General features: G+C 39.1%; 1 protein-coding gene across 1 annotated transcript in view; it reads left to right on the forward strand.

Moving 5' to 3' along the window:
- Positions 1–18,335, forward strand: part of LOC127207673 (uncharacterized) — a 31,993-nt gene extending 13,658 nt beyond the window's left edge. The window contains exons 8-16 of the mRNA XM_051167097.1: positions 455–639; positions 1,332–1,551; positions 1,928–2,043; positions 5,522–5,645; positions 10,690–10,783; positions 10,861–11,198; positions 13,448–13,662; positions 14,909–15,134; positions 18,214–18,335. Coding sequence (XP_051023054.1) covers positions 455–639; positions 1,332–1,551; positions 1,928–2,043; positions 5,522–5,645; positions 10,690–10,783; positions 10,861–11,198; positions 13,448–13,662; positions 14,909–15,134; positions 18,214–18,246 — 1,551 coding nt within the window. The 3' untranslated portion in view covers positions 18,247–18,335. The remainder of the gene's footprint in view (positions 1–454; positions 640–1,331; positions 1,552–1,927; positions 2,044–5,521; positions 5,646–10,689; positions 10,784–10,860; positions 11,199–13,447; positions 13,663–14,908; positions 15,135–18,213) is intronic.
- Positions 18,336–21,011: the final 2,676 nt, after the last annotated feature.

Raw genomic sequence — 21,011 nt, forward strand, 5'->3', positions numbered from 1 at the left:
CTGAAACTTGTGTAGTATGTAAAAGCATTGTGGTTTGACAGGCTGCTTTCCCTATGCAACCAAGTTGTAAGACAAAGAAAGGGGAGTTGTATCAAGTTGCTCAGGCTTCTGGTTCAATCCCAACAGTACTGAAAATCATTTCACCTTCCTATTTTATTTACTTGCCAAGAAAAGGAGAATATGTAATTATATACTGATTAATGAATATTCAAATATCTTTCAGACTTAAGCAACTGATATTAGACGCATGCATACGAACAATAATGAACTATTTATTTAATAATTTAAATTAAATCAGTAAACAAGGATGGTAAATGCTTTACAGTCCATCATTTTTCACACATTTTAATTTCCAGCTAAATTACTGGCTAAAACTACAAAAATGTAATGCACTGTTATTTATATTATGATTGTTTGAAAGTATACCTTCTCAATCCTTTTAATTTTTTTTCAGACACAAGCAGGCCAGGAATTTTTTAATAATTTCAGAGAAAATTATATTACTTCAGTAATGAGTCAGATGGAACTCAGAATTCAGCATCTAGAAAGCAAAATCTCTGAAATGAAGATTCAAACATGTAATGATGCAATGGTGCTGGAAAACTACATCAAACTTCATCAATCACATAAACTGAGGGAGTAAGTCAAGTCCAAGAATCATATAGGATATTAATTTATCTCCTTAGCCATCTACCACAAAAGTGCATTTTAACAAAATAAAATTACTCATCTAAAAGCTAACTAGGAAATATGGTCTTGGAAAGCAATAGTGACAAACGAACTGTAAGATGCCCAGAAAGAGGCATTTTGCTTTGGTTGGTATATATATACACTGTGTTCTGTCTTAGTATTCTATTTATCTTGGCTTCTTAGATTTTTTCAATAAATTTGCTAATATATTGATTAGAATATATTGTATATTGCTACAAATCTGCTTATCAACATTTCCAGACATACACATCTTGACCCCTTGAATATTTTCTAGAATATTGTAACATAAACTCACAGTGTCAAGGACAACAGGGCCTTCTTCTCTGGATACAAGTTTTCCGCTAGACATCTTGCCTGGAGTCTGATCCTGCGCATGTTCGGTGGAGAAAGCCTAGGCACAAACAGCTCTTCTGGACATTGGTAGTCTCCATAAAGGTGCACACACGACATAGGCAAATATCAACACAGCCTGAAATAGGCAGTATTTCTCACGATGCTTTCAGATAATTCCTTCTTGGGTATGCGATGCTCCATGGGTAACAGATAACCCAAGTTCTGTGTCTAGCGCACCCATAAGCAGAAAATGAGGTAACTAACGCTTCTCTTCCCGCTCTTCACAGGACTGAAGCTAAGCTGAAGGAGGTCACCGCCCTGTACGTCATGCTGATTCAGCACAGCGCGTCATTACTGAATATGCTGCGTTCTGTCCTTGGCTCTGCGTGCCCCTGCTCCGCAAATATTCACAGGACTTCGGGAAGCCTCTTTACCCAAGAAAACCTGGCAACTCCCACTTCAGGCCCACAATCTCCAAATCACTGCATAGCAACCAGCCTGGGTGTGGTTAGTGGTGTTACTCCTTTTCTCCCCCTCTGAGTAAGGATTTGAGATTTTGATGTGCAAATAACTGAATTGTTTAGTTTTTAAAAATATTTTAAAATTTAAATTATTTAGGGTTTTTTTTGGGGGGGGGTTGAACAGCGAGCATGTAGCAGCCAGAGGACAACTTGGGGAGCTCCATTGTCCATTTTAAACATATGTACCCTAAGGCTTAGAACTGAGCTGTTTTAGGAAAAGCCCTCCGCTTTTACTAGTGGACTCGGCAGCATGCAACTTAAGAGAATCGGCCTCGTTCGCTTCGTGCAAACCTGTGAGAAATAACAGGTCCCAGAAAGAACAAGTTCTGTCCTTTAGAAACTAACATCCGCCCTTTTCAAAGGCTGCAGGTAACGATGAAGATTTCAATAAAGCCCTCACCGAGTTAGTTCTGTCTCCACAGTCTGAGCTGGATCAAACAAAGAAGAAATACACGGAATTGGTTAAAGAGAAAACTCCGTAAGACTTTACGATTTCAAATCTGTTTAAGCATTCATTCTTTGTTCTCACGGTATTTGTATGAAAATCAAAGTAAGAACTCTCTCTGTATTTGCATGTTCTTACCTAAGCTATGGTAGTTTAAAATTAACCTCAGAAATGCAAAACAAAAACCACAAACCAGTTGTGCATTGCTCACATTGCTCTTCAGTGGTGTCGAAACGGCATAGTCACGTCCTGGATATTCAGCCACGCTCTTCGTCAGGCCTGCATTTTTGATCTGAAGATGTTTTCTTCTTTTAGTCTCACCCTTCCCTTCAGCACTCCAGCTAATACTTTAATGGAAAATATCTACTCGGCACACAAAGTACCTTGATTTTCTTATCTCCTTGCTCTGATTTAAAAAAAAGAAAAGAAAAGAAAAACAGCATAAACCAATCAGATACATTCAATTTTCCAGGTGTTTCCATATGCACCTAGTGTGCACATGTCTGTCTGTCTTTCTGTCTGCTTGTCTGCATAGGTTTGTGTTAATTTGTTTGCCTGAGGGCGGGGGTGTGAGCTAAGGCTTTTAGTGTGTACTGGATCTTTCTCCTCAGTGAAGTGAAATACAATTGTTATAAAGGAGTTGTAGTCTGTGCTGCTTTTTCTTTGTCTGAACAAAAAAAAATGGCACCGTGGTGGAGTCATAAAACCACTTTGCACGTAGAATTCCCTGGAGATATAAGACAGTATTTGGCTATCCTTGAAGAACGTGTAGGAGGCTGTTCAGAGCTCTTCACGAAGAAATGGAAGCAATTCAAATATCTTCCCCAATGGGGCTCAAGCACACAGGGTACAAAGGAAGCAGGCAGCAGCTCTGGGACATCCCAGAGACCTTAACCTGCCTAAGTTAAAGAAGGTCACGACTGTTCTATGACACATTCGTTTGGGGACATAAATGCAGATTTCATTGTGGCTGTCTCTGCCTTCACCTTGAAGTCATGGCTGAAGTGAAGTACCAAAGGCCTTACAACTCTCCTAACTTTACAAATACTAAATTTTCTGTGTTAGTCTCACTTGATTTTAAAAGTGTACTTTGCCCAGAAGAAAACAACTGTGGTAGATATGGAATAATTTTCATGTCCACTCGGGCTTACTCATGTCTTGATGTGGGGAGGGGACTGAGTTGAGAAACCCAAGCCCATCTACTGTACTTTTTGTCATGTCCCCATTGAAACGCCTGATAAAAGCAACTCAAGGGAAGAAGATTTTATTCTACAGTGTAACCTGAAAGAGTAGTGCCGACCTTGGTGGAGAGGTCATGGTAGAGGGTAGTGCCTTCCGTGGCAACATTAGCTTGCTTGCCCGTGTTGTTCACGTCTCTACAGACCAGGAAGCAGAAAGACCCAAAAGAGGCATCACCCATATCACACATGTCACACATCCCCCAAGAACTTACATGTCATGCTGAACACCATGTTCACATGGACTACAGTCTCTTTAATCAGAAGTACCAGATACGGATCAAGCCTTCACTCTCAAATCTACTGGCAGGTATCACCTTCCAAACTACAACACTATGTCCAAGTCCCTTATACAAAACAGCATACTACTTACATATAGCACGGTCATAATTACCAATAACTTTATTATCTGTAAGTTAATTTTTGTTCCTCACAAAGTTTCTTTTCAGTATTATATTTTTTGGGTTTTTTTCTTCCTCTTTAAAATTGAAAATAGATTCTTCTCTCACATGTATATCCTGATCACAGTTTCCCCTTCTTCTGCTCCACTTAGTTCCCCCCCCCCCGCCCCGCCCCATCCCCTCTCATCTGGATCCACTCCATTTCTGTCTCTCATTAGAAAAAAAAAAACAGGTTTCTAAGAGATAACAGCAAAATAAAACATAATAAGATAAAGCAAAAACCATCATATCGAATTGGACAAGGAAAACCAACAGAATGAAAGAATCCCAAGAGCAAGTACAAGAATCAGAGATCCACTTGTCCACACACTCAGGAGTCCCATAAAGACACTAAACTGGAAGCTATAACGTATACACAGAGGTCCTGGTTCAGACCTGTGTGCAGGCCCTCTGCTTGTTTCCTCAGCCTATGTGAGGTCATATGAGCCTTGCTCAATTAATTTACAGGGCCTTGTTCTTTAGCTGTCTTTCACTCCCTCTGGATTACATACTTTCTGCCGCCTCTTCCACAGGGTTCCCTAAGCTCTGAGAGGAGGTATTTGATAAAGACACCCCATTTAGAGCTCTGTGTTCTAAGTTCTCTCATCTCTATCTCCATCCATATCCCTATCTCTACCTCTATCTCCTTCTTCATGTGTGTATGTGTTTTTCTATGCCCTCCTTTCTCCCCACTCTTTCTCTCCCCCACCCTTTTGTTTGTGTAATGTCTTGGTGTGGGTCTCTGCATCTGTTCTCATCTGTTGCAACAGAGTCATTTTATTACTATTTTTAAAAATACCAACAGTATTTGGATTTACCCTGGGTCTCTGGGCTATCTAATTTCTGGCTCTTGGTATTGTTGGATATGGGTCCCATCTCATGAAGCCAACCTTAAGTCAAATCAGATATGACTAGTTACTATCACAAACTTTGTGCCACCATTGCTCTAGCACATGTAGTGGGCAGCACTGCATTGTAGATCCAAGATTTTGTGACTGGGTTGGTGTCTCTTTTGGTAGTCTGCAGAGTACCTTCCATACCAAAAACACTAGAACACAGGGGTGACGTTGCTATGTAAGCATCGGCTCAAGCTCTCCATGTTTAACACGTTGGGTGGGTATTAACTTCAGCGATGAAATCATTCTGTCAGTTTGGTGAGACAGCCTTGTTTTAGTGCCATATATAATTCAACTTTTAAGTAGAACTCATTGTGCCATACTGTTTAGTGAATAAAGAGTAGAAATAAGATCTTTCTCAGTACATATTCAATATGGTCCAATATTTCCAAGGAGATTTGGTTGATTCCTTGGATATAAATCTATAGATAAGGAAGGCTGACAGTATATAGGTATAGATAGAGATAAGATAGAAATAAATATAGAGAGAGATATAGATACATGATAGATCTGTAGATAGGTGGATAGATAGATAGATAGATAGATAGATAGATAGATAGATAGATAGATAGAATTGTATAAAAGTATTTGTAATAACCATGCAGATGTGTGGATGTGTGTGAAGGTCAGGAAACAATGTTATGATGCCAGTTCTGATATTCCCCTCTTTGTGGATTCTGGGGATTGAAATAAGGTTATGAAACTTATGTAAAAAGTCCTGTATCTGCTGATTCATGTGATCTATTTATATACTGTTTGTCTTAATAGTTTCCTTCATATTATTTACTTGAAGTTACAATTTTAAATGCTTTCCAATAAAGTTAGTTAGAAACAAGTGAGAATCATAATTTATTGATATTTGTGTATTTACACATAGCATGTGCTTTGTGTTTACTCTTTTGAGGTTGTCACTAATTTAGTCTTTACATTCTTGTAGAAGTAAAAAATGTTTTAAACTGACAAAACCATCAACTGTGAGTGATAATGGACAGCACAGTTTCTCTGAAGTTTTGGACACCGCACAATTTGAAATGGCTATTCCAACTGAAGCACAACATGAGGTACTTTTCCATGAGTTAGGAGACCCAAAAAGTCAGTGTGCTGACTAAACCTCTCAATGCTTTAACGATAAGTGAGATGCTTTTTAAAATGCTACCAACTTGATATCAAGTGAAAAAGGTGTCAATTTTCTATTCAAAGACCAGGCAAATATTGTATGACTGTTTCCATATCACAAATATGAAGTTAATTTCAGGGTATGATTTAAGTGAGTAAAAATTACCATATGTAAATGTGAGAGAGTAGAGTTCCCATATCTGTTATTTTACCATTTCTAAATAAAATGTATGGTGATTATACTTTCTAGCCACATTCCATACTGACGATAGCCTCTTATAGTAACAACAACAACTATTATTATTATTATTATTATTATTATTATTATTATTATTATTATTATTATTATTATTATAAATAATAAAAAAGTAATAAAATAATAAGAAGCCCCAAATAGAACAGATACACTTCACCCCTTTCTCCAAAGGCTGCTTAGGGATCATTTGTGAATACTGGACAGAAAGAGATGATATTGGAGGTGGTGGATAGCTAACTCCAAATACAGTTATTTCTCAACTAATTGTATTTATCTCAGTTTCCCATATCCTATAGTTGCTAATTTTCTTTTTTTAAAAATTAGAAACATTTACAGAGTTAAAAGAGCTTGAATTGAAAGGACATGACAGGAAACTTCTCTCCTCAATAGTATGGCCTTTTTAAAAGGAGACTAAATTCAGTGAAGGTCTGGCTCATTTCATAGTTATCACTTGACAATTTATTTTTCACTTATCCAAAGCTTAGTGGGTTAAATGGTATTCGTTTTGTTACGAGCTCTACAGATTGAGAAAATCTTGCGAAGGACAGATCTTTTTTCTTCCATGACGTTTATTTGGGACACATTAAAAGGGAGGGAGGCTGGAGTCTTCCAGAGTCTTGTTCCCTAATGTGTCTGCTTGCTTTGGATACTGGCATCAGATGCTGGCAGGAGCTTTGTTTGCAGTAGGGTGATGAAGCGCTCATGCGGAACACCTAGGCTTTCCTTGTAGGCAAGTGTCCTCACAACATGGTGATGAGATCGATACAAAGCATTTTCCAAACTACTGTTGGAAGTCACAGGGCATGAATCTTACCACATTCTGTTCATTAGAAGCAAATTTGATTTTTTCCATATCCCATCATTTGTGGAAAAATATTGAAGAGTAACAGGTTCTCAAATTATTACATTATGTCCTTTGGTCAAAACATATTATTCTCCCATTTGAAAATTATGCTCTGTTGCACTCAACCCTATCAAATAATTGGTCATTATGGAGGAAGCCAACTTTAATTCACAAATTGAAAGATGCTTCCTTGTTCCTGGGAAGGTGCTGTAATAACAACCACACAGCTCTCAGGTTTTGTGTCAGCTTTTCAGTGGCCTTGATTTCTGTAGGTCAGTGCCTGAACAGCCACCAGTTGTCTGCTAGGAGCCTTTCTGATGCACTTATGACTTAACATTCTCAGTCCAGAGTATAACATACTATGAAAGTGATTTAAATATTTGTCATCAATACTTATAAGATACTCTGATTTTTCCCCCAAAGTATCTATCTAATTGCTTGGATCCTAACATGAGGATGATTCAGGACTGGGTATGTAGTTCAGTAAGCGAGGAATTACCTCCACTATCCAGAACCTACTATGACACTCAACAGCACATACAAATACAAAGATACACATAAGCCTGCTTCAGGCCTTTAGAATTCAGAAAAAAAAAATACACACAATACTGTTGATGAATGTTTTAAGACTACCCCTTTCACACACTTCAGCTTTCAGACTCATTGACTCACAACTAAAGGAGTCAAATAAGCAATACCTGTGATGATCAGAAATGTTTAAAATATCCTTTAATTTTTTTTCAAGTTAAGAACAGAAAATGGAGAAACTTTTGATAACACACCAGGAAACCAAAATGCCTCATACATAAGTACATGGGAATTCTCATTCAGAAATTTGCAAACTACACAGCCAGAAGAAACAGCATATCAAGAGTCATATAAAGGTGAACCAAGTCAATATGAGGATCTCTGCCTAAAAAGAGTAGAAAAGACAAATTCCTCATCTCATAAACAGCTAAAGTAAGTAAAAAATATCATGAGAAAATGTTAGTAAGTTGTCTCAGAAGAATAATTGCTACTAAAGACATTCATGGGGTTGCATGGTGGGAAATTGACATAGAGAATATAATTCTGGAAAATACTTTCTCTTACTACATTAACCCAAAAAATTTTGATATTTCCCCCACATTTTAGTTCTCACTGCATTCTCCCCACCCATACACACAAAATCCTAATGTTGTACCTTTTCAGATAAATATTCTATATAGAATTACAGATCAAAATTCTTATGAATTTTGAACTAATTACATCATCTTCCTCTTCCTTTTCCTCATTGTTCGGATACGATACTGTAAACTGACAGGTCAAATCGTATTAATGCTATACCTGGACCACATCCTAACACTTTAGAAATTGGGTTTCATCTTTGTTTTCTGGTGTAATTACTAGAGGGTTTATATGGGGGGAAATGTCCTCTAAAATTTGTTAAAGTTGCTTTAAAAATGTAGATATCATTTCTGCCTTCCCCTCCCTACCTCCAACACCTCACATGTGAATTCCTTGATCTCTCTCAATTTCATGGCTGTGGCCTCGTTTCCTTTAGTTACTGGTATATAATTTGTGCGTTTCAGTCCATATAATGTTTCTGATATGTATGTATATGATTTCAGGATGATCATTTATTTGGTTTTGGATAACCCGTTGGAGGACTCTTCCTTAGGAAGGACTGTTTTTCCTGCTCTCAACCTTCCTTAGTCTCTCACTGTTCAGGTATAGCCTGAGGCTTTGTGGTATTTCCGCCTTCCATGTTATCATGTCTGTTAGTGTCACCCTCTCTCAGGTCTTTGGCAGCCATTTTGAGGAGACCTTATATGTGTAACTTCTCTGACATTTCTAGATGTAGTCTCACAGCAAACTTTCTCTTTCTCTCTCTCTCTCTCTCTCTCTCTCTCTCTCTCTCTCTCTCTCTCTCTCTCTCTCTCTCTCCCTCCCTCCCTCTCTCCCTCCCTCCCTCCCTCCCTCCCTCCCCCCCCCCTCACACACACACACACACACACACACACACACACAGTCTTTCCCGTCCCCTCTTCTGTGATGTTCCCCTAGCCTTCACTGCAGAACTTGTTTGTTAGTTGTACCGCCTGACCAGACGTGGCTTCTTTCAATTGTTCCCATCAGTTACAAGGAGAAGTTACTTTGATGAAGGGGTTGAGCTAAACTTAGGATGCAGTTAGAAATTATGTTGCTTTAGTAATGTGACAGTAGGTTTTTCTCCAAGATACATGACATCCCTAACTCAGGGTAGTTAGCTAGGTTTCCAGTACGAGGCAGGATTCCTGTCTTTGGACTTTAGGTTTAATTAAGGGACTATTGGTGTCTTCTGTAATAGAGACTTACCTTCAGCCTCTGGGGGACAATTGTTGAAGTTAATAGGCTTCATAGCTTGGGGGCACTACTGGTTGTTTCCCTCCCTTGAAATTTTGCATGACACCTTCAAGTACTATGAAAACTCATAAACTCTCGTGGAAGAAAGTTTCAGGCCAGACCCAGTCCTGAAACTCTAGATTCTGTATCCAGAATGCGTGGTGTCTCCAGAAACACTGACTTACCTTTGGGAGGCAACCAAGGGCAACAGCAATTAGCCTATAATCTTCTGAGAATCTCTTGGACAGCCCTGACCAATAATTCAAAAGGGGCCTTCTTATATCCGGCATTAGGGGTTTTGTTAAGCAGCCTATGAAACTTAGGGGATCTTTGTTAGTACAGGTGGGAGAATTTCATTTAAGCTATATGGATATACACTGCTTTGTATGTATTGTATCTAATTTTAGGAAAACAGATAATACGATTTCTTATGGCTTACTGTTTGTACTTTTCTGTATTGACAAAACTCCTCTCCCCCCTAACTAAAAATACCTTCATCTTTCCCGTTTCCTCATTCATATCTCATGTACCCTGCTATCCCCCCATCCACTGTTACACTCCCATGGTCCTTTTTCACTCTCTTGTTGTCTGTTCTTGCTCACATTATATAATCACATCTGAAAAATGTGAAGCCAAGGAAGGGTGAGGAAAAAGAGAATTTATGTCATGTGACCTCACTCACTCTATCTTCCAGTTCCATCCCCTTGCCTGCAGATTTCACTACTCTTTACATGTGAATGGTATTTGGTTGTGTATGTCCCACCATTTCTCTGTCCATTTATCTGTAGGTTGTTTCCCTTCCCTAGCTGCTGTGATTAGAATGGCAATGAGCATTACGAAGCTGGGTATGCATGGAGTAAGCTGTCCATCCCATTGGGCATGCACCAATGAGGGGTTTAGCTGGGTCATGTGATAGATTCCCTTATAGCTTGTTCAAGGGTTCATCATACTGATTTAAAGAGTGACTGTACCCATTTGCAGTCCTACCAAGAGTAAATGAGGGGTCTCTTTTCTGTGCATCCTCTCCAACGTTTGCTGTCGGTTTTGCTGATCTTTGCTTTTCTGACTCCGGTAGGAAGAAATCTTAAAGTTGTTTTGATCTGCATTTCCCTAATCGTTAGGGACCATGAATATTTCTTGAGATATGTTTAGCCCTGGTTTGTTTGTTTATTTGTTTGTTTGTTTTTCTTTCTTTCTTTCTTTTCAGAATTCTCTATTCAGATCCCAGGCCCATTTTTTTGAATGGGTCATTTGTTTTTGACGTTCAAGATAATAATCCTCTATCTGATAAGTCTCAGAGAAACATTCTCTCCTTCTCTATGGACTTCCTCTTTATTAGAGAGATTGGAGTGATGCATGATGGGCCTGTGGGTTTGGGGAGTAGCCCTGACAGTCCTTCTAAAGTTTGGACGCTGCCTTTGTGTGTCTTGGTTCCCACTACATTGAGGAAAATGTGATGGGCGGAACTCACACGGCTCCTTGGCAAATAAAAGTGTTTCTAATAACACAATCAAAAATCTTTCAGCAGAACCATTTCGGTGGGCAGCAGTTGAACCTGCTGAGCCACACATCAGTGACAGCCGTTTCTCCGCTCCCTGCATTGTTTGATCTTCACTTGGGTTCGGAATCTAGAAAGACAATTATTTCCTTGCTCGCTTTTGAAGCATGACTCAGTGCTTGTCTGGCTTATTTATAGCGTTCAGAGGTTGCTTGGTGGGGGGCTTCATCTACTTCACTGCCAGATTTAGAGGTCAGTCACTTAGGAATCCTTCATGGGAAAACAAGGTGCCTAGTACTTGCCTTTGTGATCGTCACAGGTCTAAGGAGAGGCAAGATGAGGCCAGGAGGGGGCCTTTTGAGAAAGTGGAGGCAAACAGGTCCGCACCCAACATGCACACCGTGAGCCCTGCTGCAGGCATCACTGCTCCTGAGAGTCTCTATGACAACGGGGGACACAACGCGCAAAGAGAACCCTTGGTCCCAAGCTTGAGGCCTCAGCCCTTAGCTGAGTGTGTGGAGAACTTCCAAAACAGGGTAAGTTGTGCTACACAGGTTGCCTTAGTTTCAGATGGCTGCTATCATTCCAGTTTTTAAACTGGTGGCTGATTCAGTTGTTTATTTAACCAATTTGCTCCAAATATATCTCACAATTGCATGTTAATAGAGAAAGGAAACCCCCTTTAGAAACTCTTACAGATTACGTTTTCAGCAGATAGCTTTTCCTTAATTCGAGCCAATAGATACAGCTACTCAAATGCATTTAATTTTCATTCCAGGCTGTACAGAAACTAAATTTTGGAAAACTAGCATTGCTGTTGTTGGTAAACTTGGCAAGGGGTTAGCTCATCTTCTAAGCAATTTTGGTTTGTCTCCAGGTGGAGTAGTCTTCCTCCAGCATCACAGGTTTGACAGTCACTTTGTATCTCATGCGGATGCCTAGAGTTAAGTGAATCTGAAAGGAATAATTTTTTTGAAGTCTGTATACTTGCTACACCAATAAAATTATAAAAATGGCCTTAATTATTGTTTTATTTACCACATGTTAGCTTCAATTTTTGTTCAAACGTGATTACTGATGTCTAACATTAGTCTTACAATAAACTTGATTTCCTCAATCAAATATTTCAATTTTCAAAATGGAGTAACTTTTGTCTTTCTCCTAACTTTTTACCTGAAGGGATGATGGCTCAGATTGCGGTAACATAAAAAGTCTTCAAATCATAACTATCATGAGAAGAAGAATTCTGTTTCCTCCCATCCTCTAGAATTCCAAGACAAATCTTGCCACCTAATCATAATCTTTTAGGACCACAATTCATTTTTATTAATAGTTATTTGTGTCATTTTCCAATATTCATTGTGACAAGCAAAACTGATATATTTATTCATGGGGACTTAGCACTTGTAAGAACTTTGATTAAAGTCTTACTAAGACTCCATTTATGAAAACTCTTGTCAAGAAGTAATTTTCCTCAAGAGCTCTTGTGAGTGGTAGTTGTCTGCGGCTTCTCACTAGCATTGTCGTTAATAAGCTACTCTTGGTTATTATGGCCTTTAAAACTCTAACTTTGTGAAGGCTTTCTACACTGGCTTGTTTCACATCCATCATTTATTTACTTTCCAATTATCCAAAGTTTAGTGAATTAAAAAAAAAACATTTTTCTCGTAATTTACAGTTGGAGAAAATCTTGACAAAGACAGATCCTTTCTTCCCTGTTGAAACTTGGTTAGGACTGGTTGGAAGGATGGGAGGCCGGAATCCTCTGGAGTGTTATCCCTCACAAGTCTGATTGCTTTAAGTGTTGCTACTAGATGCTGGCAGAAACTTCATTTTGGTGTGGGAACATGTAAGCTTGACATATAGACTAATATACTCACTTCATGGTGATGAGTCATATGCAACATTTTCTGAATTACTGTTGGAAGTCAAAAGGCATCACTTTTGCCACACTCTGTTCACTCGAAGCAAGTTCAAGGTTTTCCGATATGCCACAATTTGTGGAAGGAATATTTTAAATAACAAGTTTATTCTCATTTCACTCAACACCTATCAAGTAATTGGTCACTATGGATGAAGCCAATTTTAATTTACAAATTCAAAGACTCTTCCTTGTTCACAGGGAGGGCTGTGTGGGGGACACAGAGGGCAGATCACACCTGTGGGGACCTGGTGAGGATGGAAGGAGCTCACTCCCTAAGGAAATGTTTCCGGTCATTTTGATCACGGCTCAGTTAACAGTTGTCCCAGAAGTGATTTTTCTCAGTCCTTCCTCTGCTGGTTTTCTTGTACCTCTGTGTAACAACAGTTCCCTTTCCTAAGGCTTTTGTGTTATTTTTCCCCATTGGCCTTTATTACCTTCGTGTCAGCCTTTCTGAAGCACTTGCGATTTTACATTCTAGGTCCAAAGAGTACCATACTCTGAAAATAATTTTAATTTAAATTATTCTCACTCCATGTTTTTTATTTATTCTGTATGTTTTTCAAAAATATCTGATTCCCTAGCAATAACATGAGAGTGACACATGAGTCTATATGTGTGACATGTGACATGTTTTCACACTCCACACCATGCACAGACACAAATATACACACGTATGCCTCAATTAATTTTTGCTGTGTTCTTAATTCAGGTCAAATGTAGACAACATTGTTGGTAAATATATTAAGGCTATATTTTTCACACCCTAATTACTCAAAATCGTTGATTTGAAAATAGAGGAATCAAACACTTGCACGTATTGTTATCACAAATTTAAATATGTATATTTCAAATCTCTTTTAGGTCAGAGAAGAAAGTCATGAAACTTTTGATGACATAATAGGAAACCATAATGCCTCACGCATAAAGCCACAGGAATCCACTCATACAAACCTGCAGTCCAAACACCCAGCAGAATCAACTCATCAAGCCTTATATGAAGCTGAAACAGAAAAATCTGAGGGTGACTACCTAGAAAGCGTAGAAATGATGAGCTCATTAGCTTATGAACAACTAAGGTAAGAAATATATATAAATGAAGTGAAAGAAAACTAGTGCCAGTAATTTGTGTCTGAAGAATAATTATCAGTGAAAGATGTTCATGAGATTGAATGCTGTGAAATAAAGCTAGAGAATATAATAATGAAAAATAATGTTTATAAACAACTACTCTTTAAAATGTTTGCCCAAAGTAGCTTCTATTATTTTCCAAGTTTGGGTTGCATGGCACTCCTCCCCTGCCCCACATACACAATATCCCTATACTCTATCTTGTATATAGCTGCACTATTGTAAAGATCAGAATACCCATGGATTTTTTTTAAGTTAATCGTTTAATTATTGTTTGAGTATACTACCTAAGCCTAGGGGTCAAGTATAGTAGAAGTGCTACATGGGATTGGGGGGGGGGAGGGGAGCCGGGGGACAGACCCAGGTTCCAGCACTTTAATTGACTTTCAACTGTGTTGATTGGTGTCACCACTAGAGGGTTTGCATGGACAGATGGTCTTTCTAAGGTTCTCTGTGCTGTGTGACGTCATGAGGAGGTTAACATCAAGGTGAAGAAGAGCATAATTTAATAGTGGTTAAAACTGTTTCATGTTCATTGGGAGGGACGTGTGGAGACAGAATGGCTGGCCCTGTCCATGATGACTTGGTGAGCATGGATGAGCTGCCTCCTTTAGTTCATTTTAGCTCTTATTATAATCAAAGAACTTACCCCAGACATCATCTACAGAGCTCTTTGGGCAGTTAGAAGTGTTTCTTGTTTGTTTGTTTTTGTTTTGTTTTTTTGTTTCTGAGATAGGGTTTCTCTATGTAGCCTTGGATGCCTTGGACTTGCTTTGTAGACCAGGCTGGCCTTGAATTCACAGAGATCTGTCTGTTTCTGTCTCCCAAGTGCTGGGAATACAGGCGTGTGTCACGGCACCCAGCTACAAGTGTTTCTAATAACACAGTCAAGAATCTTGCAAGTTGCATTCTAGCAAGTTTAAGCCACTAAGCTACATATCAGTGAAAGTCATTTTTTTCTGTTTCTTGCATTATGTTACTTCCTCTTTAGTTTTTAATCCAGAAATATAAATAGTCACAGTTCAACTTTAAATCATAACTGTATACATGGCTTATCTGACACATTTATAGTATTCAGACGATGTTTGGTAGGAAATTCCTTTACCTTTTTTTTTTTTTTTTTTTTTTTGCGATTTTTAGGTGGTCCTTTATGGGCAAATGAGATGCTTATGTTTTCCTTTATGATCTCCACAGGTCTCAGAACCAGCAAGGCAAAGCCATGAGGAAGAGCTTTGAGAAATTAGAGCCTTATAGTCCTGTACCAAGCAAATGCACAGCAAGTCCTGAACTGGGCTTTGCTGCTGGACACAGCTCCAACAGTTTGGGACCCAGAGGAAACTTCATTCAGAGAGAAGTTGTGATGGTGCCAAGCTTAAGGCCATGGCGCTTTGTGGAGAGTCTAGATTGCTACCTATGCAGGGTCAGCTGCCCTATACTTTTTGATTATGGTTTCAGGGCTCTGTTATAAGTCTTGTTTTTAATTTGGTGGTAGAATTTACTCTTCTTAAACTGATCTCCCAATCTTACACATGTCTAAATCCTTGAAGTTTTTCACTTTCAGCAAATAACCTCTTCTCTGAGTCAATAAGTGTAACTTCTAAAACATGCCAAACTTTCTTTAAAGGCGATAGCAAAATTAATTTTATAAGCTAGTGTTTTGTCTGTGGTCACAGGCAGACTTAGAAGGGGTTGGCTTGGCTCCTAAGGAACTTTGCTTTAGTTCATGTTCAGAGTAGTCTAAAGGGTGTCTCTCCACCATCCCACACTCACCATCTAAGCATTTCCTTTTCTGCGGATGCTACAAGTTCATTCCTTCATTCCTTCAGTTTAGTTTAGTTTAGTTTAGTTTTTCCAGATAGAGTTTAACTGCATAGCCCTAGCTGTCTTGAAACTCACTCTGCAGACCAGGCTGGCCTCAAACTCCGAGATCCACCTGTCTCTGCCTCCTAAGTGCCAGTATTAAAGGCCTGCACCACCACCGCCCTGGTGGATGCTTCAAATTTAATGTAATCTGAGAGAAATACTTTTTATGAAGGGTCTATACCTACAAAATCAAAGGAATTTAAGAATATTCTTTTAAATTCTGTTTTAATTACCTCATGCTGATTTCAGTTTTTGTTCAATGTGACTATTGCTGTACATTCTTTATTATCATGAAGGTATTTTCTTAATCCAAATATGATGTTTCAAAGTGCACTTTACTAAGCGGCTGTACCTTGCTCTCACATGAGGGATTGAGAGCTAAACTAAGGTATATGGCACCTTTCCCTTGCTACTTCCTTAAAAACATGCATTCTACTTCTAGCCACAGTCTCATGTGTGACTCCATGCTGTCTCCATACGATGGAGTTGTCGTAAGAATATTTTCATAAAAATATATGGAAAGCTTTTTTAAAGATTACAACTTAACGCATTTCCTTTTTCCAATTATTCACTGCTGCAGACATTGAAATAGTTATCTTAGTAGAATCTAACATTTGTTAGAATGTATTTGATTAAAGTTTCAGTAACCATCATTATCTGTATATCAAAAATGGTTGAAGCCATCCCACAGTAATGTCACTTACAGAGTGAAAGAAAACACAATGTTTTGAGCCAGTTCGAGATGAATATCTACTACTGGTGCTATATATAAGAAATTAAAAATTAAAGATTAATGCAGATGATAGAATACAAGGTACCAGGCAGATATTATGTTATACAGAGTTTATTAAGTGGACATGGGGGGAGAAGGAAAGGGGGGAAAAGGGGTACCCCAGAGAGAGAAAGAGGAGAGGTAGAGAGGAGAGGGAAGTAGAGAGGTAGAAAAGTAGAAAAGTAGAGACGTAGAGAGGAGAGGTAGAGAAGTAGAGAGGTAGAGAGAGAGTAGAGAGCGGGCCACATGGAGGGTGTCTTTTATATGGTCCAGGGCAGGGCCACGCCCCCATGGCTGGTAAGCAGTGACATCACAGGTAGGCAGACGGAAATAGAATCCTAACAATTGGGACAATTTTTCATTGTAAGAAGAAAATATTTTTTAAAAATAGTCTTTTATTCTATATATACTGTTATTAAAATGACCATTTCAATCAGCAAAAGTGGTCTCTATTTTTCAGGATCTTCTCAATGCCAGAAAATATCATTGACATATTAACTAGGGCCTCAACTCTCTCTCTCCAACCCAGCTATCATCTTTAAAAATGAGGAGAAAAATGTCTAAAATTTCCTAATAAGTTTTACAACTGAATATCTTAAAAGGGAAAAATAAACAAACTTTCTAACACTTCAATTAGATCCCAAGTAGCTGATTTTTTTCCTCCATTGTTTTGGAAGCAGCACCAGGAAAAGAAACTTGGTGATGGCTGGGCAGCTTGAGGGAGCCAACCAGTGCCCAGGGCTTGCTGCTCAGGGTTACTCACAAAGCCAGACCCAAGCAAATGCATGTGTTTGTTAATTAAGCAGAAAGGCCAACAGTTGTGAAGAGAGTGGTGCCGGAGCGAACGGAAGACCACACAGAGTGTCCCACCTTAGCCAAGACTGGGACTCTGAGGCTACTGAATCTGGCACTGAGAGTAGATAGTAGGGAAAGGCTGTGTGAAAGGCCACTTCTCTTTCTCTTCTCTTTTAAAGCATGGTTTAAATCACACATTTCGTAACTGAGTGAATAAATGTAATCAATGTAGCGGGAAGATATCAAAGTTCCTGTTAAAGCACTATTTACTGTTTCCCGTCTGAGGAAGTCCCAAAGCAACAAAATTCTAGTTTCACCTGTGACTCTAGCCTATATTTCTCTTACTATTCAAAGTCAACTTATTGCTGAAACTGTGAGTCATCATACAGATGGAGTAATGTGTTAAATATTTTCCCAGAAGCACAGTTTTGTATGCCACTATAGTTTCTTCTTTTGTGTGTTTAATGTTTTGAAAACTGGCCACACAGAAGATGTTAAATAATTAACTATTGGATGTCTCTCTAAAGTAAAATTTTGTTAAAGTGAAAAAAATCAGATTATATTTTCTTTAAGGGCATATTTTTGCTAAGAATCATAAAGTAATGCATTTGGAGTAAAGGAAGAGTTGAGTTGATTAATCTTTGTACTGAAATAATGAAGCCACATCCCCAATATGGTGTACAAAAAGTAGGCAGATGTTAGTTAATTGCAGCTTTTACTCAAAGTGACCTTAACATTACACACATAATCTATTCCTCTAGGCACAATTACATTTATCTGATCCGACTTAGGTGACGACTTTTCAAACCATTCTTCAAGTAGAAGATGTCCCTAAAAGGATTATCCAAAGGTCACATTTTCCTTTTCCAATTTGATGTATTTTTTAATTAACATGCAAAGCATTAGGTCTCGATATAGCATTTTCAAGCATAACGTGTTTCTTGTGACAGCCTCCTCCATCCTTCCACCCATCTCTTCCTTCCACCCACAGCAACTTTCTCAGCATCGTTCAGGTAGTAGTATTTCTTGTTTAACAGAAGCCTTATAAATATTATTTAAATTTTTGCAGACATGGCAGGAATTGTGTAACGACCACCACTAGAGAAGACAGAGGAGGTGTGTTTCCGAAATGCATGAATTAAGCCTAGTCACTTCTGAGATAAGTGATCAGAAACAGTAAATGGCTTCAGTTCCCTTTATTCAACTAATAAATTCTACATTAAATATTTTGGCTGCTGACATAAAATAAAAGATGTGAAAACATGAATGTTTCTAATTATTCTTCATTTACTAGTCTGCGTTCCTTTGCACTCCTCTTGGTTAATTACTTGTGAGGGGGTGTGCTGCCAAAAGAAAGAGAAAGGGAGGGCTAAACAGGCCAAGATTGTCCTTCTCTTCCCCAACCCGACCCATGTAGCCCCAGAACAGCAGCCAGCTGTTCACCATTCTCCCTGAGCAGTGTTTCTCCATACTGCTGGGCTCCTGGGCAGGCAAAGGAATGCTGCAGTCTCCACAGAGATGTGACCTGAGGGTGACTAGCAACAGAGACAGTGGCCACTCCTGGTTGCTGCAGATGCCAGGGAATTAAAAAAACACTGGGCAGGCAGGGTCCCGGGGGCCCAGAGGGAGAGAGACAAGCACTTCACCCTGGACCCCCACTTTCTGACTGCCTAGTCCCTTCCCTGTCCAGAAAGCCAACATGCAGGAAGCACACTGAGCAAGGGCAATGGCTGGCCTGGGCCCCAGGTATGCCGTGCACCTCCAGCAGCCTCTTGAGAGGGCTTAGAAGATAGAGAAATCTGTAGAAAATGAGACACTGGAGCAGGATGGATGATGACTGCCTGCCCCCTCGGGTTTCTTATGGACAATTACAGCACTCTGCTAACCTGTGAAACTGGCATTTATGGAGTAAAGGGCCGACGTTCTGTAAATGAAATAGGAAAATAGAATTAAACCCCACCCAGTAGGAGTTATTCAGTGTCACTTGGAAACAGCAGTTCTATTGCTAGGTTCTATTAGAAATTATATTTGGATTAAAGACATTTCTAATTGAAGACTTTAAGGATTAGGTTAATTTATGTTTTTGTATAGCCAAGAAAAGGAAATTGAAATAGAAAAAAAAATACAAAATTGTTGCTTGGATTTGAACAGTGGGCAGTATAAAGTTAATTAATTTTATTCTGAGTTGCTCCAAGAATGCTGCTGTTCCTTGGTGGGGGGATGTGGGGGAAGCTAGTGTCCTTTCAAAATAAAGAAGGCTGTTTTCTTACATGGTTATGTGGATTAGCAATTTCCCCCTACTTTGTAAGCAGAAAACAAGCTGTAAACTTTATTATTGGAGTTACACTCCGATGTCTAGTTTTGAAGCAGCATAGATCCCTGTGTTAAATCTAGATTTGAGATACCATAAGAACAATGACACAATAGAAATGTCTATTATATTGTCTTCTGAGGTGATGAGGGGTTCATGTGTATGTGACATGTGTTCAGGATGTAGATGATAAAGGACTATAGCATATGTGTTAAAGACCTGCTGATTTTTTATCTTTTTTTTTTTTTTTACTATATATTGTATTTAAAAGTCATACATGCATACAACGTTTGGATCAAACCCAAGCCTTATTCTTTCCTTATCCCTGATGCCCCTCCCCCACCCCAACAAACAACTTCCTCCACAACTTGATGTGCTCTTTCACCTTTTAAACAAATTTATTCCCACTGAGTCCATCTGGTGTTGCCTGTATGTGCAAGTGTGTAGGACCATGCTGAAGCATTGGTAGCCTGTCAAGGACTACATCCCCAGAGAAAGCTTCCTCTTCCTAGCCCAGTAGCAATGAGCTACCAGTACCTCCTCGGACAGGATTTGGGCTAACAAGATACTTCATGAGCCTTGCCACTCATGCTGGGATTTGGGCTTTCTTGATCTTTTGTGCATCTTGTGCATGTAGTCACAGCCACTGTTGGTTCATTATGCAATTGTACATTTGTGTGCATCAAATACTGTTTCGTAACCATCACCCACTACATCTGGCTCTTACAATCTTTCTTCGTCCTGTTCTATAATGATTCCTGAGGCTCCGTGATACAGATGTCCCATTTAGATTTGAAGACACCACCATACCTTATTCTCTGCCTGTTACCAGTCATAAATCACTGTGTTACTATCTATTACAAAAAGTAAGTTTCTGTGATAAAGATTGAGAAATTAACTAATTTAATTAAAAGTAAGTGTTAGGGTGGGCATTTTATTACTATGCCCATTTAGCAGAATGAAAGTAGTAATCTCTTCCATGGAGCTTGGGACCTAACCAGCCATAGTTCTGGTTCAGTTACTAGTACCAGGCATGGCGTCCATATTATGGGCTGGGCTTTAAGTCCAATCAGAAAGTGATTGGTTGCTCCCTTAACACTTTTGCCACTATTGCAACAGTGGACACAAGTTGCCATGCCGTTTGTTAGTGTGACCCAGAAGTTTCGCACCTAGATAATACTGATGATGACCTTTCTCCTCCAGCAGTGTGCTTTTACTGTCTCCTCTGAGAATGTCATAGGCCAGTCTCAAGTAAGATCAAGGTGTCCGCCACTGCTTAATACCAGATATGATGGTAGTAAGATTGTGATATGCTAAGGCTAAGCAATAGTTTTGTTTTATATACATGCATGCTTTAGCATTTACACATATAAAAGTATACTCAATCCTCAAGGCCATTGGCCACTGTTGCCCTGGGTCAGTTGTTCTCAGGACTGTCTGTCCGAGACAGCTCTGTCCCTCTGTCTTGCCATTATTGCCCCACAATCTGCTAGAGAGCTTCTCCAAGCCCCTCATACCTTGATTTGATTTAGACTGGCTTGAAGTTTAGATCTGAG

The sequence above is a fragment of the Acomys russatus genome, chromosome 24 (genome assembly GCF_903995435.1).
Source record: "Acomys russatus chromosome 24, mAcoRus1.1, whole genome shotgun sequence".
NCBI lineage: Eukaryota > Metazoa > Chordata > Mammalia > Rodentia > Muridae > Acomys > Acomys russatus.